This window comes from Rhopilema esculentum, chromosome 1, assembly GCF_057945365.1.
Source record: "Rhopilema esculentum isolate cy_ngs chromosome 1, ASM5794536v1, whole genome shotgun sequence".
In the NCBI taxonomy this organism is placed as follows: Eukaryota; Metazoa; Cnidaria; class Scyphozoa; order Rhizostomeae; family Rhizostomatidae; genus Rhopilema; species Rhopilema esculentum.
In genome coordinates this window covers 2,337,219-2,363,304 of record NC_142815.1, presented here as the reverse complement: position 1 = coordinate 2,363,304, position 26,086 = coordinate 2,337,219, and the positions used below count along the sequence as shown (strand labels likewise).

The 26,086-nt window shown below is 37.8% G+C and overlaps 1 protein-coding gene across 4 annotated transcripts in view; it reads left to right on the top strand.

Annotated features, from left to right (window-relative positions):
• LOC135690390 (uncharacterized) overlaps positions 1-26,086 on the top strand; it is a 43,025-nt gene that overhangs the window by 8,584 nt on the left and 8,355 nt on the right. For 3 of the 4 annotated variants that reach the window (XM_065207939.2, XM_065207938.2, XM_065207940.2), the window contains exons 3-31: positions 129-274; positions 838-1,017; positions 1,392-1,441; positions 1,984-2,087; positions 2,940-3,055; positions 3,823-3,926; positions 5,112-5,231; positions 5,914-6,052; positions 7,068-7,196; positions 7,930-7,980; positions 8,402-8,476; positions 9,057-9,121; positions 9,325-9,406; positions 9,893-10,047; positions 11,742-12,005; positions 12,299-12,415; positions 12,599-12,674; positions 13,327-13,542; positions 14,131-14,387; positions 15,638-15,741; positions 16,001-16,192; positions 16,797-16,977; positions 17,463-17,529; positions 18,450-18,872; positions 21,285-21,485; positions 21,741-21,766; positions 22,388-22,438; positions 23,639-23,710; positions 24,670-24,729. In XM_065207939.2, coding sequence (XP_065064011.2) covers positions 129-274; positions 838-1,017; positions 1,392-1,441; positions 1,984-2,087; positions 2,940-3,055; positions 3,823-3,926; positions 5,112-5,231; positions 5,914-6,052; positions 7,068-7,196; positions 7,930-7,980; positions 8,402-8,476; positions 9,057-9,121; positions 9,325-9,406; positions 9,893-10,047; positions 11,742-12,005; positions 12,299-12,415; positions 12,599-12,674; positions 13,327-13,542; positions 14,131-14,387; positions 15,638-15,741; positions 16,001-16,192; positions 16,797-16,977; positions 17,463-17,529; positions 18,450-18,872; positions 21,285-21,485; positions 21,741-21,766; positions 22,388-22,438; positions 23,639-23,710; positions 24,670-24,729 — 3,823 coding nt within the window. The remainder of the gene's footprint in view (positions 1-128; positions 275-837; positions 1,018-1,391; positions 1,442-1,983; positions 2,088-2,939; positions 3,056-3,822; positions 3,927-5,111; positions 5,232-5,913; positions 6,053-7,067; positions 7,197-7,929; positions 7,981-8,401; positions 8,477-9,056; positions 9,122-9,324; positions 9,407-9,892; positions 10,048-11,741; positions 12,006-12,298; positions 12,416-12,598; positions 12,675-13,326; positions 13,543-14,130; positions 14,388-15,637; positions 15,742-16,000; positions 16,193-16,796; positions 16,978-17,462; positions 17,530-18,449; positions 18,873-21,284; positions 21,486-21,740; positions 21,767-22,387; positions 22,439-23,638; positions 23,711-24,669; positions 24,730-26,086) is intronic. The other variant, XM_089111288.1, reaches the window with a different exon arrangement.

The window sequence follows — 26,086 nt, the reverse complement described above, 5'->3', positions numbered from 1 at the left end:
GGACCTATGTCACGATGTTTATATTGCATGTGTTAATATGATCGTAACTGCCTTGAAGTGTGTAGTGTGACGTCATTTAAGCTATGCTGGGTCAAATTCCATAATAGTTCTGCATTTTATCTTTGCAGGTATAATCGCCTTTCAGTATAAGAACGATGACACCCTGGAATCTATACTACAATCAGCGGAACGGGAATTGGACGGAAGGAAAGTCCGATACATTGCATTTGTAGGCCATGGATCCCCTGGAAAGCTGGTGATATGTCACGACCAGGTACCAGATTTTCAAGAATTTTTTTATAATCGGGGAGGTGCCAATTATTTTCCGACGGGGGGCTGACTGGTTAGACATGCGCGGAGACTTACCGGATACTGGCATGTCATGTAATGGTCCTTCTATACTCCGAAAAATTTTGATCCTCCCCCTCTTCCAGGAAGGGAAATAACTGTTTACTCTCTCTCCCTGGTGCATTATCTGCATTTATCTGTTTATGCTCTCTAGCGTATGACAAACAACGGGTCTTTCCTCGACCGACCTATCTCCCTGTGTGTAGTCCAGGAGCACACACAGCGATGATTCACTGCGCATAAAACTGATTGGATACCAGGAGTAACTGAACAATGCAACATTAAATGTCATTATGCTCAAGGTTTTTTCCATACCCGCGGTTTTTTCATACAGAATGAAGAATTCCTTCAAAATTTATCTCTTTTGGCATTAATCTTTCTCAAGGTATCCCTTTTCCTATCCCTAAAGACCTTTTTAAATTAAAACTTGCTACGTTTGTATTCTAAAATCAATTCTCAGAAACAACTAAAACTTTCGTATTTGTTTAGGTTCTCTCTGCCCGCGGTTCTCCCGCAGAGCAAAATGAAATCATGGATTTCTTCAAAGGTTTAGTCGAAGTTTTAATGGACAGAGCTGACTCGATGTCAAGACTGGATTTCCTCGCTTGTCCCCTGTCTGCAAATAACGAAGGCCTACAAGTTCTGAGACATCTAGAAGAGTTTATCAAGGTTTGCGTTTGTTATTGTCCTCAGAGTCAAAACTTCTCATCGACTCTTGTGTCTCATTCTAATCCCTAGTTGAAACATATTGAGTTGAATTGGTGATTCGTAATGACGTCATCGGTTAATCAGTGATGACGTCATAAAATCTATTTTTAGAATTCTTAAATTTTGATCAAATGGCCTAAAGAAGATCATGAAATACAACGAAATTTGATAATTTTTATAAGTGATTCTTAAGGGCAATCTCCTTTAGATTTAAAAATATGAAAATATGGGATGATGACTAATCTGAAATAAAACTTGTGTTTAGTTCTTAAAAGATCTTGTACTACTTGTGAACGCGAAAAAGTTATGATTATTATTATCATTTTGGTTTCCAGGTTCCGGTTCATTCCAGCAAAGATCTTAATGGTGGAGACTCAAAAGATGGGTGAGTCCAACCCGATTTTGTCTCGTCTTTCATTACCTAATCAGACGTAAAAGATGCCAGTGAATCCTTGTGACTTTCCATCACTGATTTTCAAATCTAAGTCTTGTAACGGTTCCCTGCTTTGATTTTTATCATTCTAACAACACTAGGCCCATTTCAGCTCGCCCGCCGGATTTTTTACCGTTTAAAAGGCAATTCAGTGGCATGGCGATAAAACCATAAAAACTAATTTTAGAATTGTGTAATTTCGCGAACATGAACTAGAAGAGAACCATAAAATATATCTTTAAATATATTCCTAGTTTTATAATTTGGATGTCATAAAATAAAAGAAATTCATGAAATACCTCTAAATGTGTAAAATAGGGTAGATTTGTTTATTAACGGCTCGAAATTTTGGACACCGATTTAATATTCTGAATTTTGGGAGACTGTTATCTAAGTTCTGTTATTGAATTAATACAAACATATTTATTTCAGCTTTATATCCTCAACTTATTCTGTTGTTTTTTCTGACAGCAAATTCTTCTTTTTTTGCACAGGTCAATATCAGATGTGTATTTCAAAGCTGGTTTATTAAGAAGCTGGTCCGGAAAGGCGAACCAATCTATAAGCAATTTTGAGAAGATCCGGACTGTTGGAAAGGGTAAGCCAGTTTTGACATAATCAGGACCAGACCTGGATCCGGACCAATGTCTACAATCAGACTGAAGGTGGTCTTAGAACTTTGACGCCCGGCAAAGATCTAGACACAGATCAATGGATATTAAGTCTTAGATTCGGATCTGGAATAAAATCATAGATCTGGACTTTAGACTCTCTTAGACCCCGATTTGTAGCACTTTTGACGTTAGATTTACACAAAAACACATCATGAAACTTTTGATCTGTGACTAGATACGTGACATAATCTTTAGGCCTTAATCCAAGATTGTGACTTTGACTAGACCTATACTCATAACCAGACCAAGACCGAAACCTAGGCGTCAGATCCTGGACTTACAACCTGAACCCTTGGCCCTAGACCTTAGACACTCTGCCGTAGATCTGACACGTTTGACCTAAGATCTTTGACCTAAGACCATGAAAAAGACTTTTTGACTTAAGCCTTAGATCCTAAACAAATAAAAATACTTGTAGACTCACCCAGATAGTCACCCTTAGACTTGCTAATTTTGACCTAAGACCTTTGACCTGATATCTTTGACCTTGGACCTTTGACCTAGACGTCTAGACTAGAACCAAAGATCTTGACTCATACTGTAATGACTTTTTATTAAACAACAGTGGTCAATTAGCTCAGTAATAAAGCAGTCACTTGACAGCGTCTGGGACACAAATTTCATATGTAAATCAATGCTTGGACGCAATTGAATTTCTTTTCGTATTTCCTGAGTTTTCGAGAAAGCCTCAGGAATGTCTCTATATTAACTTTTTATATAGGCCCTTTTTGTTTCATATCGTCCCGGAACTTCTTGATAAAGAGTCTTTTTTGCAGGTTCATATGGAGCCGCAGTGCTTTATCGCAAAAAAGATGACGATTCTCTTGTCATCCTCAAAGAGATAAACATCCATGATCTAAACGCAACGGAACGACAAATGGCGAAAAATGAGGTAACCTTGGACTTTAAATGATGTTGGCTACTGGGCCTAGGTTCAGACAACACTTGTTGGGAGTTGTCTAGTTTCCATACTGCTCGACCTGATGACGTAATTAGTTTACCCCAAAACCTAACCCTAACCCTAAACCTAACTCTTTACTTGAAATAATTATTAATGCTAATTTATGACTATGAATCATACTAATTTATGACTATCAGGTCGAGCAGTATGGAAACTAGACAATTCCCACTTGTTGCCGGGATTCACATCCAGAAACGTTAACCTCGTTTTCATTTTTTAATGACCTTTCATAATCTCACATTGAGTAACGTGCTACTTTTGGCAAGCTCCTCGTTCTTTCGACTTCTCGAAATAAAAGGTCTAATTTAAGTTATGTTAGAGATTTGGTTAGGGGAATGATGCTGGCCTATAAATGGAAGTTGGCTACCAGGCCAAGGTTCGGACAATTCTCTCAACATTCATTGCCCGGATTCACATCCAGAAGCGTTTTTGTAGTTAACGTCCATTAGGTCTTAGGTTTGAGCTTCCTCTTTCTCATAATCACTTTTTTTATCCCGTAAATGTTTTTAAATTTTCATTCAATTATGAAAACCCAACACGAAATATTTATTTTATTTTATTTTTGTCTGTTTTCATTTTTGATTCCATTTTTCATCCTTGCTTTGAAAAAGCAATCATTTTACAGCATACTTAATGCTTTTCCGTCTATTGTTTCTACTTATTATAATTCTTAAATTATTTTTATTTTTGCTCTGCAGGTCAAAGTTTTGAGCATGCTCAGTCATCCGAATATAATTAGTTATTATGACAGCTTTGAAGAGGAAGGGACTTTGTGGATCGAAATGGAATACGCAGATGGAGGGTGAGGCATAGTTGTTTAATATCGAACTAACAAATCCATGTCTCGTGTTATGTACGAATGAAAGTGACTGGTCTGCCATAAAGTGTTCAGTGATGTATAGGGCAGGACGGTTTAAAAAAGGAACTTCGAGTTTTGACATATTTAATGCGATCACCGGATATTTTGTATGCTTTTAACTAGACTTTTTCTGTACAAGAAATATTGACTGAAGAAGATAACTGGTCGGTTTTTTAGTATTCGATGCCGTATAGGGAGATATGAATGAGATGTGAAATTTTCTTAAATGAACTTTTGTCTAAAAATCATGAAAGGAAAAATTAGCTTCCTTCTGTCACTATTCGTATACATCTGTTTTTCAATGAAAATCACAATTAACCCGTCTGTCACAAAATGCTCTATTCCGTATACGCTATTTGGTGTATAGAACAGGACAGTTCTATGTTGCTACTCCGAGTTTCACGCTTAAAGCGATCATCAGGCATTTTGTATGCTTTTTACTAGACGGTTTGTGTACAGGCCATATTGTCTAAAGAGGATTACTGTTAGATATTCAGGAACCAAGCAATACTGCGACGAGAATCCAATGTAACGAGATAAAATTTTTAAAATAAATTAAATTTAAGGAATACTAATATTTCGCCCCGGCATACAGGGCTTCATCTTACTGGCCTGTTTGCATGTGCGAAGAATGAGTATATTAAGGGGACAATGTGGGGGAATGCGACAAGGCTCTTTACTTGGTTCCTTGCTTGTATAGTATTTGATGCCATATAGACAGAGGATTGTTGTGTAGGAAAGGAAGGTTCTAAGTTGCTACTCAGCAATCATCAGGCAATATGTTTGTCGATCTATCTATTTACCTATGTGTTTATCCAATCATGATATCGTATGATGATGTTGGCTAACGAATATTGCAGATGTGTCTGCAAATTGTCGATATACACATTATCGCCATTATTTTATAGCATCAATACAAAAAATCATTACAAAATACCTACAATTTGAACAAGACCCTAATTTTACAATATGTATCAAGCCTAAATATAATGTAGCTAATATTTATATATAATATATGATACGAAAAAAGTGTTAACATAATTTACGCAAATCTGGATGTGAAATTCCAAAATGAGCACACTGTACCCAAAAATTGTTTTTATCAGTCGATATGGTAATCTTTTTCAGGACCCTTGGACAATACCTTTCAAAACTGGAAAAAGAATTGGACGAAAAGGAAATTCTTCTCATGTTTCAAGAAATGGTTTCAGCAATTAAGTACATTCATGATCATAACATTCTTCACAGGTATGTGTCACTCCCCTCTCCCTTTCTCTTTTAAGGGGCACTACCCCTTATATTTCATGGGGCACGAACCCCTCTCTATTAAAGGGGCGTCTCCTCTTTCTTAAGAAAGTTAACTCCTCTCTATATTAAAGAGGGTTGATTCCACTCTATTTAGGGCTGACCTCTTTCTAATTTAAAAAAAAGTTGACCTCTATCTAGCAAAAGTTAAGATCCTGAATTTTGGTATCTTTTTTATAAGGGGTTAATGTTCCCCTCTCTATTAAAGAGAGCTGACCCCTTCTACCTTATTGAGGGTTAACTCCTCTCTGTTTCGAGGCTGACTCCCATTTAAATTAAAGAAGGTTTGATCTCTTCCTTTTAAGGAATTTCCCCTCTCTTTGGTCGGGCACGCTGGGGTGCTGTCTCTTTCTCCAGATTAAGGGGCAAAAACTCCTTTTCTGTATAAATAGTAAATGGTCAAGACTTTATTGTTCAACCATTTGAAGGAATTTTTCTGCAATTTTGTCTATTGCCGAAAGAACCTTTTAACGAAAAAGAAAATATTTATTGATGATCGAAGTTTTAGTTCAATAGAAAATTACATGCCCTCATATATATTTTTGCATTTTTCTTTTTGCCTGGTATTGTTTTTGCCCAAAAATCTTTCTTATGTAACTGCAATTTTTGCTTTGTTTTCTCAAAGAGACCTCAAAACGGCCAATATATTTCTAACCAAAGAGAACAAGGTGAAGTTAGGAGATTTTGGCATCGCAAAGATTATGTCAACAAGACAAGACGCAAACACTGTTCTGGGCACACCGTATTATATTTCGCCAGAAATGGTAAGGCAAATTTACTTTATATAGATCTCCAAATAAATATTTGGTATTTTCTTATGTTTCTTTTATGTTTGGAACAATAGCAAAAAAGGTTACTTGCCTATTTTGTTTTCAAAAGTTTTCCCCGAAGATCGGTTATCTTCTTCCCTGGTTTGGATGTCCATTCTGGTGATTTAGCCAAGTCCTAGGGACAAGCAGCCCCTACTCCAGCCCACACTCCTGCCCCCACTCCTTTCCCCACCTCAGCCCAAACTCCAGTCTCCACACCTGTCTCTACCCCGACCCCCACTCCAGCCCCTAATTCTGCCCCCATCCGAGCCTCTACTTCAACCCCAGCTCCAACCCCACTCCAGCCCTAACTCCTGGCCCCACTCCAGCCCCTACTTCTGTCCCCATTTGAGCCTGTACTTCAACCCCAGCACCAACCCCACTCCAGCCCCAACTCCAGCCCCAACTCCAGCCCCCACTCCAGCCCCCACTCCTGTCCCCAATCCAGCCCCTACTCCAGTCCCTACTCCAGTCCCCACTCCTGTCCCCACTCCTGTCCCCTCTCCTGTCCCCACTCCTGCCCCCACTCCAGCCCCCACTCCTGTCCCTTGTCCAGCCCTTATCTGGTATACTTATGCAAACAGACAAATAAAAAGCAGAAACAAGATGAAAATACAGTATCTATAATATCAAATCAACGGATCTAAATAAAGGGATATTAAAAGCTGTTATCGCAACATCTATGTATTTACTAGCAACCAAAAACAATAGAACTAAATTTTCAGAGAAGGCAAATCATTGAATGAAGTTCAATTACTAGGGCAACTTGATGGAAGGTAAAATCGCTTTTAGAGTGGGGGGGGGCTATAATAGTTCTTTCGGGGAAGTAGGGAGCTCAGCCTGCTGAAAGCCAAGTGCGCTATAATCAATTGCTTAGTTTTAAGTATTGAGGGGCGGGGGGCTAAGCCCCCTGTAATCAGTATCCTGTAATGTATCTTGTTTTGGTAAGCACGATAAACAATTTTTTTAGTGCGAAGGCAAACCGTACAACGAGAAAAGCGACATGTGGGCTCTGGGCTGTATTCTCTATGAAATGGCAAATCTACAAAAAACATTTGAAGGAACGAATCTACCGGCGTTGGTCAACAAAATAATGAAGGTTTGTCTTATACAGAGAATTAAATATTTGTTATTAAACTTTTGAAAGTTTCGGTCGAAACTTGTTGGAAGCAATTTTGCGGAAAACTCCTTGATTTTAGAGCTTTTTACCCCTGTTTTTCGAGGTTAGGGTTAGGGTTAGGGTTAGGGTTAGGGTTAGGGTTAGGGTTAGGGTTAGGGTTAGGGTTAGATACCCAGATAAATAATTTACTGTAGAAGTGACCGTTCTATTTTAGAGATTCGTTTTCTATTTAAGAACCTAATCATTCGATTTTGGAAGGTTGGTGTTCGATTTTAGAAGATTTGTGTTCGATTTTGGAAGATTAGTGCTCGATTTTGTCGAAAAAAGAAAAGAGAAGTGAAAAAGGACGCGTTTTGATGCTTGAACTTCAGTGATCGAAAATCGAAGAGGGATCTTCTAAAATCGAACTCTAATCATCCTAAATCGAATTTTTAACTTCCAAAATCGAGCACGGGCCTCTAAAATCGAACATCAGATTTCTAAAATCGAATGCGAGCCTTCATGTTCATTTTACAAAAAGCTTCTATTCAGATTAAATTTTCCTTAAATGTACCTGTTTAACATTGCTTAAAATAAGTGAAACTTTAATATCTTGCCAACTTTAACAACTTTGCAAATTCACCAATGTTTTTCCAGGTTCAAGATGCTCTTACTTTTTCTTATAAACACTTTCTCGATTAATTAGTCTGTTGTTTTTATTCTGCCTGATCAGGGTTCATTTGCTCCAGTTAAAGAAATATACAGTTTGGAATTCCGAGTTTTGGTAAGACTTCTTGCAATTTTCTGCAAAATTATGTTTTAGCTTTGAATTTCGCCAGAATTAAAGTTAATTATTAAACGTAGGCTTGTTATTAAACGTTGAGAATATATAGTTTAAAAAACACAAGTTTAGGCCGTTTTCAACGAGGGACATATCACTCTACGAAAACCTAGTACGCCTTTGGCAATAATCTTTTTGTTGTCAAGAAATCTCCGTGAAAGATCCTAAAAAACTATTGTTTAAAAAAATGTGGAGTGTTTTGAAAGGTACACTCCTCCGTTTATACATGACATTGTTTTGTCAACAACAAACATGGAGGCAGTTGCACCTCTGCATCGTGAAAAATAATAGACACGCGGAATTTATGAAACGGTATCAGAAGGGAGAATACCGAGTTATTTGACTGTTATTTTATCTGCTACAGGTCAGGGATTTGCTGTCCAAAGAACCGAATCTCCGACCATCTGCACAGGAACTCTCGATCTACCGCATTCCCGAGGTAGGGGACTTTTCTTTGATATCACTGAACTGCAGGGGACTGGAAACTAGATCGATGATGACGTCAAAAAGCGTCCCGGCTGAATTTTCGTCAGCCAAAGATTTTCGTTAGCGAAATAACTTATATAAGCCTCAAACTTTTCTGAAATAATAGGAAAAATCAATTTAATTAAAATTGAATAATTCAATATCAAATATCTTCGGGGTAAGAAGGCACCCCTAAGCATTTTCACATTAAACATCCCCAATTTTTGTTTGAATGTGCTTTGTGAAAGTTGTCATAAAATTTTAAAGATTGTTTACAAAAAAGAGAGATTCTTAGAAGAATTTAAGGAATATTTTGAAATTTGCTGTTTGAACTAAACAAGATAAGCATATTTTATTTCAACGAGATCTTTAGACGCTTTGATTCACAGGAAAAATTCACAGAAACAGAATCTTGCAAAAATTGAAATTTTCTTGTTGCAAAACTATCAACGTTGTAAAACTCAAAAATGGTCATCTTTAATTACAGGAATTGATATGCCTTTCTTTGAATGTGTTTTTACGACTCTTTTAACAGTTTTTACCAATACTTGCAGCTTTTGCAAAAATTTGATGCTAAGTCTGGTAAAGATGACTACGATCTGTTTGGTGGTACGAGAAGGTAAGAAATTTATAGATTTTTTAAATTCGCTTTAACAGTAGGTTTCCATAAGAGAAGTTTTAAAATCTGGAGGTGTAAAATTTTTCAGATTTTCATACAAAAGAGAATCTCAAATAGTTACCCAGAAGTATTTTCCTTAATTTTTCACAATTATTCCCTGCTGCAGTTTCTTTGGTTAATTTCGTTCTATCTGATTTCCTCAGATCACTGTTGTTCTATGCTGATGTGTCTTCCGAAAAACTTTTCCCAGTTTGTGGTCTGCCTTCCAAGATCCAGATAACAGAGGTTTGTACCCCTGTGTTTTACTCATTCTAATTTTTAACGCAGTTTCAGACATGCACTAGCCATTGCACATGCGCATTATCACTTGAAGCCCTGGCTTGAAGTTTAAGAGTTGTGTGGTCACAGGCAGAACCGTTGTGCCAATACTGTTATTATTGCGCATGTGCAATAACCCTGCAACACTGTTTTGTTTCGAAACAAAGAACTGATAGTTTCGTCTCCCGAACAAATCCTGACACTTGACAAAGTATTAATTTGTCCAGAATAGACGGGGGGGGGGTTGGTATAAACAGGGTTGGTTGAGAATTTTCCATATTATGAAAAACGGGCTTTGTTTCAACTTTTTCTTTGACAAGTTCTGTTTTCAAAATCACTTCGATGTAACTCAAGTAGGCCTAATTATTCTTAGCTCCAACAATTGTATTGCAGCACGAAACGTGACTCAGCATATTTGGGCATACCCGCTCCTTATTTGTATTATTTATTTAGGTTTCATTGGGAATAAGCCACGTCGTGGTCGTGAGCATGGAGCGCGGGATATTCGCGTGGGGAGACAATACCCACGGGCAACTAGGCCACGGTGATCAACTGGAACGCCAAACTCCACAAGAAGTTGTGGCACTCAGAGGAAAATCAATTTTAAGGTAAGCATGTAGTTATAAGGTGATTCTGAAATTTTAAGGTGAGTGTACAGTATAAAGGTGGGTCTTTTGTGAGTTTTTTTGTGAATCTACAATGTTAAGGTGCATCTGCAGTAGAAAGGGGAGTCTACAGTTTTAAGGTGATTCTTAAGCGGTAAGGTGATTCTTTTGTTTGTTGAAATTTTGGGTTAAAAGTGGATTTGCCAATGTTGTGTTGTTGTGCAAGCTTTGAAGATAAGATTCAAACAGAATAGAAAGGGTTCAAAAATAAAAGGGAAGGAGTGACAGAGTCTTTGAGAAACTTTGTTGAAGAGATACAAACAAGTGCTGAAAAAATACACAATTAAGGGGATTTACATGAGAAGTGTGATGGTTAGTTTTTGATGCTGACGCATCTAATTTGCGAGAGGATTTTATAGAAGTAAAGGCACTGTTTTGTTATTATTTCATTTCATTAGAGATCTTGAAGCAACTCACTTATTTCCACGTTAAAAACATAATATGTAATTATATGAACAAAAGAATAATTAACATAATTAGCATTGTATGAAAAGGAGATATATATGAAAACGAGGTTATACCATATATAAAAATTATCCTGTTACAGAAGAGGGGGAAGGGATAAAAATATCGAGGAAGTGAAAAGATTTCAAACCGAGGGTGGATGAAGGGAAATGGCAGAAATATCAAAGGGGTTAAAAGACGAGGGAGGAAAAGAATTTTAGGATAAAGCTGCAGAGAAGGTTGAAATAGAGTCTAGTTTTGAATGCAGAAAAGAACTTTGTTATTTAAAATTAAAATTTCATATTTTAAATGTCCGCAATGTCGAATTCAAGTAAGGTGCCCGTAATTTTCGTCATATAATTTGATCCATGTCTGGTTTCAAAAGACTCGTTTAACTAAACTTGAAAGTATGTGGCAGCCCTCAGAAATAAACAGGATTGAATGAAACTTCTTTTTGGTATTGTTAACTTTATTTTCGAGTATTTTATTGCCTGTTAGACAACCCACATTAATGATTTTACAGATTTTCACAGCTCTTGAAACCTCCTTACATTAGCATTGACTTCCTGGTTTCGTTTAATAAGAAACTGAAGGAACAAAACATCTTTTAGGCTGTAAAAGGAATATTTTTGTGTTCACGACTAGAGGCGGAAATTGATAATTACTCGCGGGGAAGCCATAACGTCAACCTTACCGATAACATCTTTTCGATGACTATAAGTAGTAATTTGACGTCAGAAGATTTAACAAAAACCTCGTCAAAAAGTTACATTAAGGTCAGAAGTTACAAAACGAAGCGGTTCCTGCCACCAAGACATTTTTGCCATTTGAGGCCCTTTTTAAAGAAACCCCTATAAATCATAGACAAACCCCCTTTTATGTTGGGGGACTATTTTCACACCACCCTCGCATTGCAGTCTTACAACTTGGTGAACGATTGAACCTTTCTTCGAGTTTCAAGACTCACATACAAGCTTTGTCAAAAGAACAAACCTTACAAGAAACATCAGGTAGAGATTTGCCTAAAAAAAAGAACAACTTAAAAAAAGGCAGGCTAGAATTTCAAACAACTCAGAAGATAAAATACCAGCAAAGATGGAAAAATAAAAGCAACAAAATAACAGAAAGCGATAAGCAAAGTAGCACTGAAACAAAATCAAACAATCTCACCTCGCAACGTTTTTCTACCATAGGGCATCATGCGGTGACAATTTCACGGCGTTTCTAAGCGACAATGGCCTCCTTTTGACCTGCGGGCAGGGCGAACTTGGTTGCCTAGGCCATGGAAACTGGTTGGACGCTGGGAAGCCGAAATTGATTGATGATCTGTTGACACGTGACATCGTCTCTGTGAGCTGTGGTCGACAGCACGTGGCTGTTGCCTCTGCGGATGGCGCTGCATTCACGTGGGGTGTTGCTGATGACGGGAGACTGGGTCTAGGGGAAGAAGAAACAAAGTATGACGTCACTTTATGAAATAATAATGCTTTCCTGATGTTTCGTTTGTGTATTTTAGGTTTTGTTACTTACAAAATATAGGGATAGGGATAGTGGTGGGTCGCTCTGGTTTGTGAGCCGTTGTGTAGCTTTGTGAAGAACAATGTTTCCAAGCTTTTTATTGAGTTTTTCCATATTTCTACATAACATTTTTTGAGCTTTTTTCATATCTTGCTATGAAATTTTGTATCACTCCTTCAAATCCCTGCCCCTAATCCTGGGTGCCACCAACTTATTTATTGTCCATTCCAAGCAGATGCACCCCAACTGAAGTTGTGTTCAATGAACCTGTCTGTGTCCGGGAAGTTCGTTGCTCCGCTGATGGAACGGTGTTTGTTATGGACACGGGGGTCATCTTCGCTTGTGGCAGGTATGTCAAATTAACTCTATTTCTGAAAAGCAAGCCTAAAATTTCTTGTGGTGTTCCTGCATATGACTCGTGTGTTTACCCCCTGTCTTGTATTTAAGGGGTTGCATAGTAGTTACGATTTCAGATTCTTTGGATCCGGTTTTGGATTTTCAATTTTATAGATGAATAAATCTTCTGTTTTAGAAATGACTGCAACAAAATTAGGCTGAATCCGCGACAAGGATTTTTGCAGCAACTCAAATTATCGCGTGCTAGCAAGGTACAAATTTAATCATTGTTGTTTTGTTTCATGGCGTTATTTTAAAGTTACAAACTCGCAGTTTAAGCTCGTGTTTATTTGAGTTTATATAACCGGGCTTCAATTGTACGAAACAATTAAGATAAGACCAGTATAATACAATTAAATTCAATTCGACTTTGCAAAAGAATTTTTATATCATTTTGCACCAGTTCAAACCATAACAAAGCAGCCAAATGTTTTTCAAGCAACATTTGAAAAAAATCCAGCCAATCCAGGCCAGACTTGCCCGGTCCGGTCAAGTCAAGTCATATCCAGGCCGGTCAAGCCTTATCCAGTCCAGTCCAGTCCAGTCCAGTCCAGTCCAGTCCAGTCCAGTCCAGTCCAGTCCAGTCCAGTCCAGTCCAGTCCAGTCCAGTCCAGTCCAGTCCAGTCCAGTCCAGTCCAGTCCAGTCCAGTCCAGTCCAGTCCAGTCCAGTCCAGTCCAGTCCAGTCCAGTCCAGTCCAGTCCAGTCCAGTCCAGTCCAGTCCAGTCCAGTCCAGTCCAGTCCAGTCCAGTCCAGTCCAGTTCAGTCCAGTCCAGTCCAGTCTAGTCCATTTTCATCACATCCCATCTCATCCCACATCCCACATGGAGGCACTATACATTTTTAAAAACTTTTTATCTTTTCAGAACATCGAAAGCGTTAAATCCCCTGTCCTCGTCAAAGACTTGTGCAAGTACCAAATCGCCGAAGTTTGTTTCGGCGAAAATCACACGACGATAATGACAGAATCGGGACAAGTCGCAAGTATGGGCAGCAACAACGAAGGCCAGCTAGGATGCGGAAACACGAAATCACGTGACGTTCTCACTACAGTGAAAGGACTGGAGGATGAGCATGTCATTGTAAGTAAAGTCCTTGTCTTTTTTGGTCTTTTATAATGACGTGGTGGTTCCAGCCCCATTTACATCCCCTGCACCCCTCGTATATACCCATATGCCCTAGTGGCCCATGCCCCCTACCCGCTTTCCTCTAAACCCTGCCCCAAACACTGAGATATATCCACGCAAAAATATATATGTCCACGCTCGAGGATCCTGCCAAAATCCTCCTGAATCGCTACCCCACACATCCTTCCCAAACCCTCTGTCCAATAACATTCGCCCCATTTCCCTGCTTCCCTTTACCCGTATTCCGAGCCCCATGCATCTCTGCTCCCTACCACAATATCCCCCCCTCCCTACTTTGTACTCTCTGCCCCAAATGCCCTGTAAAGCCTACCTGATACACCCTGTACAACCTCCCGCCCTCTCCCTTTCTGCTTCTAGCTCCCTGCTTCTGACTCCCTGCCCTTATTCACCCTACCACAATACCCCTGCCTACCTGCCCCACACACCCTTTCCCATGCTATTCGCCAAAAGTCATGTTATGAATGTTACCTATTAGTGTTGAGCTGAATGAAGTGAGTTGAATTGAAAACGTCATAATTTCAGGCTATAGCATGCGGGAAATCGTTCACATTGGCCGGTACGAACGGAAACACTGTGTTCTTCTGGGGAACGAAGCCTCGTAAGCGAACCAGAAGCTACAACGCCTCAGAATCAAGCTCACCAAACCAGAGCATCAATAGTGGAAACCGAACCATAAGAAACCGGAAATCATCCCTTGGAAGTTTCGACGATTCTGGACTGGAAAAAAGCGCTAGTATGGATAAAAGTGGCAGCATTGGGTCCGAATATGACAATTCCGGGTACGGTTTTCAATTTTAAAAAAGGTCGATTTGTCGGAAACCAGCTTGAGTAGTCTAAAATAACTATATAGTTTTCATCCAGTGGAACTTAAAATATTGAATATTAGAGTAATTTAGAGTAAGATTTTTGAATTTCTTTTATATGGTATCTCAGAGGTTTGGGACTTAATGTGACGTAAGTCTCGTTAAAGCATCTGATCACTGATTGAAAGATCCATAACTTTATATTTACAAAATAAAGCAAGAATAAAATTACTTTTTACCAGTCTATCATATAGTGCTCGATGCCCTAAAGGCAGAACTGTACACACTTATGGTGTATAGAACGAAGCAAGAAAATGCACTGACAAATCACAAGGAGGGGCTTTTTGTTTGATACTTGAAAATTGATGAAACTTTGAAAATTTGGAGGCAGTTCTAAGAGAAGGAACAGAATTTGTTGTATTTTTTTGTATTTGTTTCTACCTAGCATCCGAAGGTAGTTTTTAGGACACTGAGAAGCTTATGCTTATCGAGCAGTGTCCCGGTCCTTCCTCTCGATGTGACCACACCTCATGATTCCTATGCCTGGAATTACAGAGAGCTGGCGACTCTCTCACTCTGGGTGAAAGTTTGGTCATGCCAGGGACTCGAACCACGGACCCTTGCGTCTGTAGTCAGCGACCCTAACTACTGAGCCATCCTCGCACCCTATTAAATCACCTATTTAATCACTCTCATTTTCTTTATAAGAACAAACTTTATAAGAGCACAGAGAAACGATTTCCCGAAAAATAAGAACAATTTTGGAACATGAAGCGCCTCTAACAACTGAGCCATCCTCGCACATTAAGACATCGATACTCCTGTAATCTTATTCAGGTCAACATTTCATCTTCTTTAAAACTCAACAGGAGCTGGGTATCGCGTTGACTTGCGGGGTAGTGTCCTTGTGTTTACGTTCATGTCACATTTTTAAGACAAATACTTTGTGCAGCTTCAGAGTCCAAAACAGTCAGAAAGTATTTCTCCCGTCATTAACTTCCAACAGTACTACTCCTGTGAAACTGTAATTTAGAGTTAGCTCGTTGAGTTTCTGAATGTTTTTACTTCAATTTTCAATATGCTATCTCGGAGGTTTGGGACTTAATGTGACGTAAATCCTTTCAACTAAATGTTTTTTACCATTCAGGAACAGTTAACCCAGGCAGTTGAAGAGTTAAAGACTGATATTCATTTTGAAAATGAAAACAGATCTGTTTGCTCTTTAGGTGCAAAAGTGACACAGAAGGAAAGAACGCTAAAAGACCGGACAGCTGGTCAAAAAACCGGGCGGACAGTGCAAAATCGTTACCGGAAAGAATGAGTAATCAAGGTATAGAATCAAATCTATTTATTCTGAAAATTACTGAATTAAATCTAAGATTATGTCCTAAAAGTTACAATTCAATTCATTTTAATTTTCTTAATTTTATTCTTAATTTTCTAAATAATAAATCAATTGTTTTTAGAATTCAATTCAATGCAATTCAATTCATCTATTCTGGTGATTCAATTCATCATTTCTTAATTCAACTCATTTTTGATCTTCTTGATTCAATTCATTACTTTCGCAATTAAAATTCTTGATGCAGGGAGTTTGCAAGAAGACGTCTTTGACGAAGAGGCGGAACGACTTGAGGTGCGGAGGAAGCAGTTCTTACGTAACATATTGAGGCAACAGAGTGAGATGAATGTGGGAATGCTCAAAATGGCGATGAAGGAGGGAGCTGTGGATATCATTCCAAGAAAAATATTTGAATTTTCAGCAATATCCGGTATTGAAGGTCAGCGAGCGACTCTAAGATTTTTCTTTTACCACCCTTCCTCCTGCAAACCTTCCTCTACCACTCTGTCTCTCCACCTTTCATTTACTTCTCTTTCCAGCTGTTCCGCTACCCTTCCTCAACCACTCTGTTTCACCCCCTTCCTCAACCACTCTTTCTCGCCACCCTTCCTCTACCCCTCTTCCCTGCCCTGCCACTCTTTCTCTACCTCTCTGTCCCGCCACCCTTCCTCTACCACTTTGCCCCGCAATCCTTCCTCCACCCCACTTTCCTGCCCCGCCACCCTTTCCCCTACCCCGACAACCGTTTCCCCTAGCACCGTCCACTGAGTTTGAGATGGATTGATTTATTTCCACACTCCCTTTATATTGATATATCTTTTGAGAAACAAGCGGAGTATTCCCACCTTGTCCCTTCCTTTCCTTATATAGCATGGTACATTAACCCCATTCCTGACTATTCCTCTTCTTTTGATTTATCTCTGCATGGTCAGTTTCCCCAACGTTTTTCGCTTTTGGCACCAAAAAGTCATGCATCAGTGGGGGTGACCCTTACCCCGATATTCCACCTAGCACCCCCCTGATTTTCTTTTCTTAACCCCTAGGGTATGATGACTGCGAAGAGTACCCCGTTTTGTTACAAGACATCAAATGCTGTGGTGACCACGTGTTTCTTCAACTCGAGACTAAAGCCCCGTTACCAAAGCGGAAGAAGAGAATTTCTCGGAAAGAAAGCAGTCACAAAGCTGTTGCTAATAAACAGCATTTCGAAGACTCGTCGTCAAGGTAACTGAAGGATCATTTAGGCAAATGTTGCTCCTGCTGCGTAAAAGCAATAAACCTGGCCATAGTTATGGTCTGTTCACTATAGAGAGATGTCTGTTGCAGGGAAGTGTCCGTTGTAAGAAAATGTCTGTTGCTGGGGAGTGACCATTGTAGGGAAGTGTCCGTTTAAGTGATGTGTCGGTTGTAGTGTTGTTCCCGTTGTAAGGAAATGTCCGTTGCAGGGCAGTGTCCGTTGTAAAGATGTGTTCGTTATAGGACGGTGTACCTTGTGTGGAGGTGTCCGTTGTAATGAAGTGTCCGTTGTAAGGAAGTGCCAGTTGTAAGGAAAAGTCCGTATAGGGAGGTGTACGTTGAAGGGAGGTGTCCGTTGAAGTTAGCAATGAATATATTGAATTTAATTGTGTTGAGAATATAAATGAATATGTTATGCAGAACTTTTTTCAGTATGGTTTTCAATAAAGATAAAAATCTTCATGTTTTCATAGCATGACAAGTCATGGACAAGACGATTTAAACAGCTCTGAAGCTTCAGAAATGGATAACACTGGTGATGTAAGTAAACTTAGAATTATAATACTTTACCATAGTTTACCATGGTTAACTTCTTTTTACCGCTGTAAATAAACCCGCCGCATATGGCATTTTTCTTTGAAAGACGAAGATTTTCATATTCGCAAAATTCACACATCTTGGCAGAAATTCATGAGAACATCATCTCATACGAGAGCAAGATGTTTTGAAACGTCGAGATCAAATTTCATTTCTGTCATTTGTCCTGTATGATGGGCTTGTTGAGCAGTGTGTCTCGACTTACCCTTTGTTGACTTGACTAAAGTTACTTGGCTCAACTTAATTTTATGAGCTAGCCTACTTACTAATTTTTTACTGAATTAAAATTATTTTTGTTTTTTCAATTGAAAAATGTTGAAAAAACGGGTTTGCCAGTTTATATCTTTTTCAAGCTTAAGTTGTTCAACCAGTTTTAATATTCGTTTTTAACATTATTATCATCAGCCAATTCCGACGTCTTAAGTTAGGGATAGTTTATTAAAGTTAACGGAAGTTAATGATAGTTGTTAAATTTAATAACAAGTAAGAAACAGAGCAAATTACATGCCGTTTAACTCCTTCACTGCTTGTTTACTTTGAGAGTTACTAGTAATAAAACCTCCGCTAACCATAGTTTACAATCGTTAACTATCTGTTAACCATGGTTTAACCGTCTATACCAGAGTTTCGCCATAGCTTGTTATACGACAGCATTGGTATGTCGATTCTTTGTTTATATTTCTGCTTTATGCAAAATTCACACAATGATACCATAGGCAGCATTGATGTACGTAACAATTGCTCTTAGTGTGGTCCTTAAAAGTAACATAAAATTTTTTCTTGAAATCTGTTCAAAATACCTACAGAAATTCACATATAACGATTTAAAATCCACCTTGTGATTTTCTTTCTTCTTTTATTAGGTACCCTCCTGGATAAAGGACGAATTGGAAGGGGGAATCCCCGTAGACCCAAATATGGATGCATCGAGTGAGGATTCCAGTGATGCCGAGGAATCATCAGCGCTAAAGATCGTCCCGAAAGGCTCCATAAAACACCCGCAAATTCAGGAACGAATTGCACTTAGCCGTCGCTCTAGCAATCAAAGTTTGCGTCGTAACAGAGAGTTACGAGCTCGTATTTCGACAGGCATTGCCAGCACGCAAAGCGAAACAGCGATTCCTGAGAGTACAATTATCGACGGTGTCGCAATATCGACAAGTACGAGTTTAACTACATCGACTGCCGTAAATTCGTCGTCAAGTGTTAGTCGCAGCAGCTCAGTTACGGAGATCGATATGAATTCACCATTGCATGTTACGGACGAGTCGAAAACCAATTCGACGGTTCGTTCTAAACTTTTTAATTGATGTTAATGCTATAAGGGTCTGTCTTGGCCAAATCCTTTTTGCCTTCGACAAAATTTCTTTGGTCTCAAGTATTCTTAGATGTAGCTTTGAAGCGTGTGGTACTGTTCACTTAACTTGCCTAACGATTGCATGAAACTTTGAGTTGCAACTTAGAACCGTCCTGTTCTGTACACCAAATAGCGTGTACATTTTGGGAGCTGGCTCCGCCCCTGAGCTAATGTCTGATGATCGCTTTAAGCGTGAAACTCGGAGTAGCAACTTAAAACCTTCCTGTTCTTTACACCAAAAAGCGTGTACAGCTCTGCCTATACAGTAATTTTCTTTTGGCTGTTAAACAATGGTTACACATCCTTATATGTAATATTGTTTCTCTTGTGGGAGCCTGGGAACTTTTTGTATCACCAAAGTAAATAGAACTGTTGCTAGAGAAGGGTGAAAGAGACTTTTTTTAATGCACCGTAGCTTGTGATGTAACGATAATATAGTTAGCAAATAAATTGAGTACCAGAATGAAATAGTTGCACCGTAGCTTGTGATATAATTATAATAAAGTTAGCAAATAAATTGAGTACCAGAATGAAATAGTTGCACCGTAGCTTGTGATATAATTATAATAAAGTTAGCAAATAAATTGAGTACCAGAATGAAATAGTTGCACCGTAGCTTGTGATATAGTTATAATAAAGTTAGCAAATAAATTGAGTACCAGAATGAAATAGTTGCACCGTAGCTTGTGATATAATTATAATAAAGTTAGCAAATAAATTGAGTACCAGAATGAAATAGTTGCACCGTAGCTTGTGATATAATTATAATAAAGTTAGCAAATAAATTGAGTACCAGAATGAAATAGTTGCACCGTAGCTTGTGATATAGTTATAATAAAGTTAGCAAATAAATTGAGTACCAGAATGAAATAGTTGCACCGTAGCTTGTGATATAATTATAATAAAGTTAGCAAATAAATTGAGTACCAGAATGAAATAGTTGCACCGTAGCTTGTGATATAACGATAATAAAGTTAGCAAATAAATTGAGTACCAGAATGAAATAGTTGCACCGTAGCTTGTGATATAATTATAATAAAGTTAGCAAATAAATTGAGTACCAGAATGAAATAGTTGCACCGTAGCTTGTGATATAATTATAATAAAGTTAGCAAATAAATTGAGTACCGGAATGAAATAGTTGCACCGTAGCTTGTGATATAATTATAATAAAGTTAGCAAATAAATTGAGTACCAGAATGAAATAGTTGCACCGTAGCTTGTGATATAATTATAATAAAGTTAGCAAATAAATTGAGTACCAGAATGAAATAGTTGCACCGTAGCTTGTGATATAGTTATAATAAAGTTAGCAAATAAATTGAGTACCAGAATGAAATAGTTGCACCGTAGCTTGTGATATAATTATAATAAAGTTAGCAAATAAATTGAGTACCAGAATGAAATAGTTGCACCGTAGCTTGTGATATAACGATAATAAAGTTAGCAAATAAATTGAGTACCGGAATGAAATAGTTGCACCGTAGCTTGTGATATAATTATAATAAAGTTAGCAAATAAATTGAGTACCAGAATGAAATAGTTGCACCGTAGCTTGTGATATAACGATAATAAAGTTAGCAAATAAATTGAGTACCAGAATGAAATAGTTGCACCGTAGCTTGTGATATAATTATAATAAAGTTAGCAAATAAATTGAGTACCAGAATGAAATAGTTGCACCGTAGCTTGTGATATAACGATAATAAAGTTAGCAAATAAATTGAGTACCAGAATGAAATAGTTGCACCGTAGCTTGTGATATAATTATAATAAAGTTGGCAAATAAATTGAGTACCAGAATGAAATAGTTGCACCGTAGCTTGTGATATAATTATAATAAAGTTAGCAAATAAATTGAGTACCGGAATGAAATAGTTGCACCGTAGCTTGTGATATAATTATAATAAAGTTAGCAAATAAATTGAGTACCAGAATGAAATAGTTGCACCGTAGCTTGTGATATAATTATAATAAAGTTAGCAAATAAATTGAGTACCAGAATGAAATAGTTGCACCGTAGCTTGTGATATAACGATGCATAGTATAGTTCGCAAATAAATTGAGTGATTCATTTATCAATCTTGTTAACGAGTACATGCTCAAAGCATCGTGTTTTTATTTCATTCTGGTACTGAATTTATTTGCCAACTATATTCTCCTTATTTTGGATAAAGTACCACACGCAACGTACATACTTAGCTTGTGATAGGCCTAATTACCAAACGATATTTTTTCTTCTGCCGTGTATTCAGGGAACAATAGAATCCCCCCCCTCCCCGATAGCATTTGTTTCTGCTCCCTAAAATACAATCTTGAATGTTACTGTCCTTTTCCTCAGACTGCGGGCACTGCCAAAAATGATGTTGATCCGGGCATGCAGGCACTTAGTCTTTCAAAGGTCTTCCCCCGTCCAGCTTCTGGTCCTTCAAAGCGAGATTCTGGTGGCAAGAAAGAAATTGGGGGGTCAGCTGCAGCCATTCACTCTTCTGACAGTGGCATCGAGTTTACGCCTGTTGAGAACTTTTTCTCTGAAACAGAGGTTTGTTGACTTGTTCAATAGAAGGCTAGATCAAAATGGCGGTTTTTAAATTGGAAAATTAATATTTCTCACATAATATGTGGTTAAGAAATACGATTTTTAAAACTTGAGTTTTAGTTTTTCTATGCCATCGATCTATAATATCAACAACATGAACGTTTTAATGATTTGATGAATGTATTGAATAATTAAAAGCGATATTATTGTCTGTTTTAGTTAATTTTGTGTTAATATTATATTATGTTCCTTTTTTAGTCACCAAGACCCAAGAATAGCCCAGAGTAAGTTAGCTGCTCGGGATTTTCTTGACATTGATAAATTCTGTCATCTTCTCAACAAATTCTACTTTCATGTTAGATTTCATATATTGTGTGGATGCCACTTTCACGGACCTTGAGAACGTATTTTAATAAACTGAAAACGACTGAAAATCATCATCATAATTTTTATCGACAATCGGCTAGAAAAGACAAGTTAAGGTAATTTACAGTTGGTTAAAGCCAATTGACAGATGTCAAAGTGGATTACGCCATCTGTCAATCATTATTAGCCAATCAAGGAGCGTGTGAGTAGAATCAAGCTCACTGATTGGCCAATTATTTAGTGTATGTCGATTGCCTTTGAGGCAAAGTTATTATTCTTATTATTAATGATACGAACAGCCTTTTCGGCCTAGAAATCTTTTTAAAAGATATATACCATATAATCGGCTTGTCAAGGCTCTTGTACGCAATTTAACGCCGGTTATGATTTAAAATAATTTGTTTATTCTCACACTAGCAAATTTGTTTGTTCTAAAGCTACTCCTTTCATAGAATTTTTCTTCAATTGTGGAAATTTATTATCAAATGTTTTTACTGTAGATTATTTTAAAATTTAAAGAAAATCCATTTCTTCTTTAGCGACAAAGTTCCAGCAGGAGGAAAGAAGGTTTATGCCTTTGTAAATGAAAGGTAGGGGACTCGAATTTAAATTTGCCTAGCTCTGGTGATGTCATTAGATCCTTTTGCGATATTACGTCATAAAGCTATAGACATTGTGGCCCAGGGTCAGGGCAGAGGTATAGGCTTGCGGAGGACTCTTTCATAAAATCTACCTTGTGGGGATGAGAATGGGGTCATAATAGTGGGTAAGAATGGGTGCTATTTCTTCTGTGAATCACGTATAGATGAAATGCCTTAGACTCCACACCGTAAAAGTTGATTTATTTCGAAAATGAAGTGAATGGATGTGATGACGTCATAAATCTATTTTTAGAAATCGAATGCTGACCACGTTGTCTTAAAGAGAGAACAATTTGAAATACTTTTCGAAGTGCAACATTGGTTGTATTTGTTAAAGATGTAACGTTCAGGGTTCTTGTTAGGTAGGGCGATGGGCTAGGTCATAGGGCCTAGGCTCCGAATAAGTGACGCATAAAATATACTACTTCTTAGGTGTTATCTCTGATGCTTCACTAACTTAAACTGCGGAAAGACTAACTTAAACAGAAGCTAATTAACAGGAAAATACGATCGTCACACTGCATGTTGAAAGACAAACACATTGCCATAAGAGACGTTCACTACACAACAGGACTTAACAGAACATGTGACTTTAACACGCAACGGAAAAATTACTGAATTGATTACATATAAAAGCCAAACCGTTACAAAGATAGGATGAGATATGGCAAATGAAAGATTCGTATTTGGCCAACGGATTACATTTTCTGTGGCCTTGTTTATAGATTTAAGAACCAATAGCGGATTAAAGTGATCTGATAAGAAAAGAGCCTGTCTTAATTTGTTGTTCAATGCTAAGATCGTGAATTTGCCGTCTGTACAAGACGATGATCTTAGACAAGGTTAAATGCATTCAAACCATATTTAAGTTCAACTCTTCTTAAGCTATCTTGCAAGTTTGCTACATACGGGACACTTAAAGGCTCTTGCCTAACCTGCATGCATAGCGGCAGTTGTGTTGAGAAATTGACTGTGTTTTGTATTTTGAAGTACCAAATTAGGCCGGTTTTGAAAATATAGGCGCAAAGCATGCCGGTTGCACAAGAGCCTTTAATGTTTTTAAAGTCAATGGAAACCATTCCAGCTCTTTTCCGTCATTATCCACCCCGTCTCTTCTTTGCTGGTTCAACTTTTGTTTTCTCGCTTTAGGCCTAAGCCAACAAAATCCAAGAAAAGTGGGAACGGGGCTTCTCAACAACGTGAACGAGGCGGTGAAATAAGGTAGGTTTTCTGAAGTGGTTTATCAATTTTTCTGCTTTTTGGAACTTTGGCAAGGTACTACCATCGAAATGGCCAAGGGACAGAAACAATCCAGTTTTCTGGCAGAAAGTTCAAAAAAATTTTCTCAAATCATTTTTAGGAAGGAAGTTAATGAATTTACTAAATCGTTCTTTTGCGACACAATGTGTTAATTTGATGAGAGTCTACACAGAGAGAGAGAGAGATCAAATCTTTGCTACGGTCTTTCTTTATTGTAAAGATATTTTAGGAAACGAAATGTACTAACACAATATAAGTATGATTAGAGTTTTGCAAATTTTTTGCATGAACGTCTTGTTCAAAAACACTTCGACAGATAAAAGCGGCTAAAACCAGCTGTCAATCAAAATTAGCCAATCAATAGGCGCGTGACTTGAATCACACTCACTGATTGGTCGATTCTTGATTGAAAGTCCCTTTAGTATCCTTCAATGGCCTTTATATACGAATATTGACAGTTTTGATGTCGATGAACTTCGACATATTTACTATATTATTTTTCAGTCTTTTAATTTCACCAGTTTTGTGACTAAATATTCTTCTCACAGTTTTTCTCTTGTGAAAAGTTGTTAATGTTGAATACGACAGTGAAAATGTAAATGCTTTTGCGCAACCGGCATGCTTAGCGGCAGCTGTGTTGAAAAATTGATTTTCATGCAGTACGATATTAGGCCGGTTTTAAAATAAAATCGCAGAGCATGCCGGTTACCCGAGAGCCTTTAATGTTGGTGTTCCAATTCTTCCAAGAGATATTTTAGCTACCAAAAAGTATTTAAATATCATTCATATTTTCATGATGACCAACTGACCCATATCTAACTACTGATCAATACTTAGTCTTATCGTCCTTTTAGTTAAGTTACATTTCCTTTGAGTCACTCACAAATTCAAACCATTCAAAGCCAGATTGTTTTTTTCAGATCACGTGGTGCAGCAAGAGGGCGCCTTCCTGGCAACAAAGGACGTGTTGTGAGCGATAGGTTAGTTTTATTTTATTTTTCTTTTTGTTAGGATCAGACTTTCTAAGGCCAATAAAATACTACCATAAAAAAGTACGGTTGTTGTTTAAGGTAATGCCGGGTCATCAGAAACTTGCAACAAAACAAGAAGAAGGTTGACAATATTACTCAGTCAGTTTATGTGGTAAACAATTTCTACAAGGAGATTTTTGATGCTGTCACACTTTCATGTTCTTTTCTGTTTTTTTCCTACAAAAAATCAGATTTCGAATGTGAATTCTCCAAGTGATCTTTGGTATGGAAGTTTCCTCTAAACCAGCCACTGCTTATGTGGTCCCCTTACGAATTATATTTTCCACCAAATGTCACCATATTCAAAAGGTAATGAACTCTTGGAAATTGAGTACGAGATTTTCACCAAACAAAGGGATTTTTAGGGATTTTCAGATAAAACAGTGTGATTTCCGTCAAAGGTTCGCTCATCCGCCATATTAACTATTCAGAACTCTGACGTCAGTTAGTCATAAATAAGCATGATTAAAAGTCATAAATTAGCATGATTAATTATTTCAAGTAAAGGGTTAGGGTTAGGGTTAGGTTTAGGGTTAGGGTTAGGGTTAGGGTTAGGGTTAGGGTTAGGTTTAAGGTAAAATAATTACGTCATCAGGTCGAGCAGTATGGGAACTAGACAGCTCCCCTTGCCACGCTCTCATTTTGTTGTTTATTAACCTTTAATTTCTCGTAAACAAGAAAATAATTGATGATTTGTTTACAAACAAATGCGTAGGCTATCCCTGTTATTTACATTATAATTTCACAACTCTCCATTAATGCGTTCAGCAGGTTGTCAGGAGATTTAAACAACGTTTCTAACATTGCTGTATATAAAACACGGAATGCGGAACATGGGCATGGGAGCTGGAATGTGTTTAAACTCGAATAAACGCAAAATTGTTTGAATGTAAAAGATCAGTTGAAATAATGACCAAAAGTTAAAATACAATGAATAATGAACAGGTACATTTAAAGTTAACGTTAATTAATTATATCAATTTCGAAAAAAATTTAGTTGCAATTTCGCCTATATATAAAAGGCTGCACAGGCAAACTAAGAATTTTATCGACAAACTGAAGATTTATTGACCATCTCATAATTTGGCAAGTGCCAGTTTCCTTACATCCTCCCCACTGGCTACGCCCCTGGAGGGGAATGCTGAAATTAATACCACTGTAAGACAGGGACCGCGGAAGCGGGCTCTAAGGGGGCTATAGCCCCCCAATAAACTCCAAAATGTACTTAAAATCATACAAAAAGTCGCCCTGCTCTTGTTTTTTAGCATATTTAGCCCCCCCCCCCACCAAAACGTTTCAGCCCCTT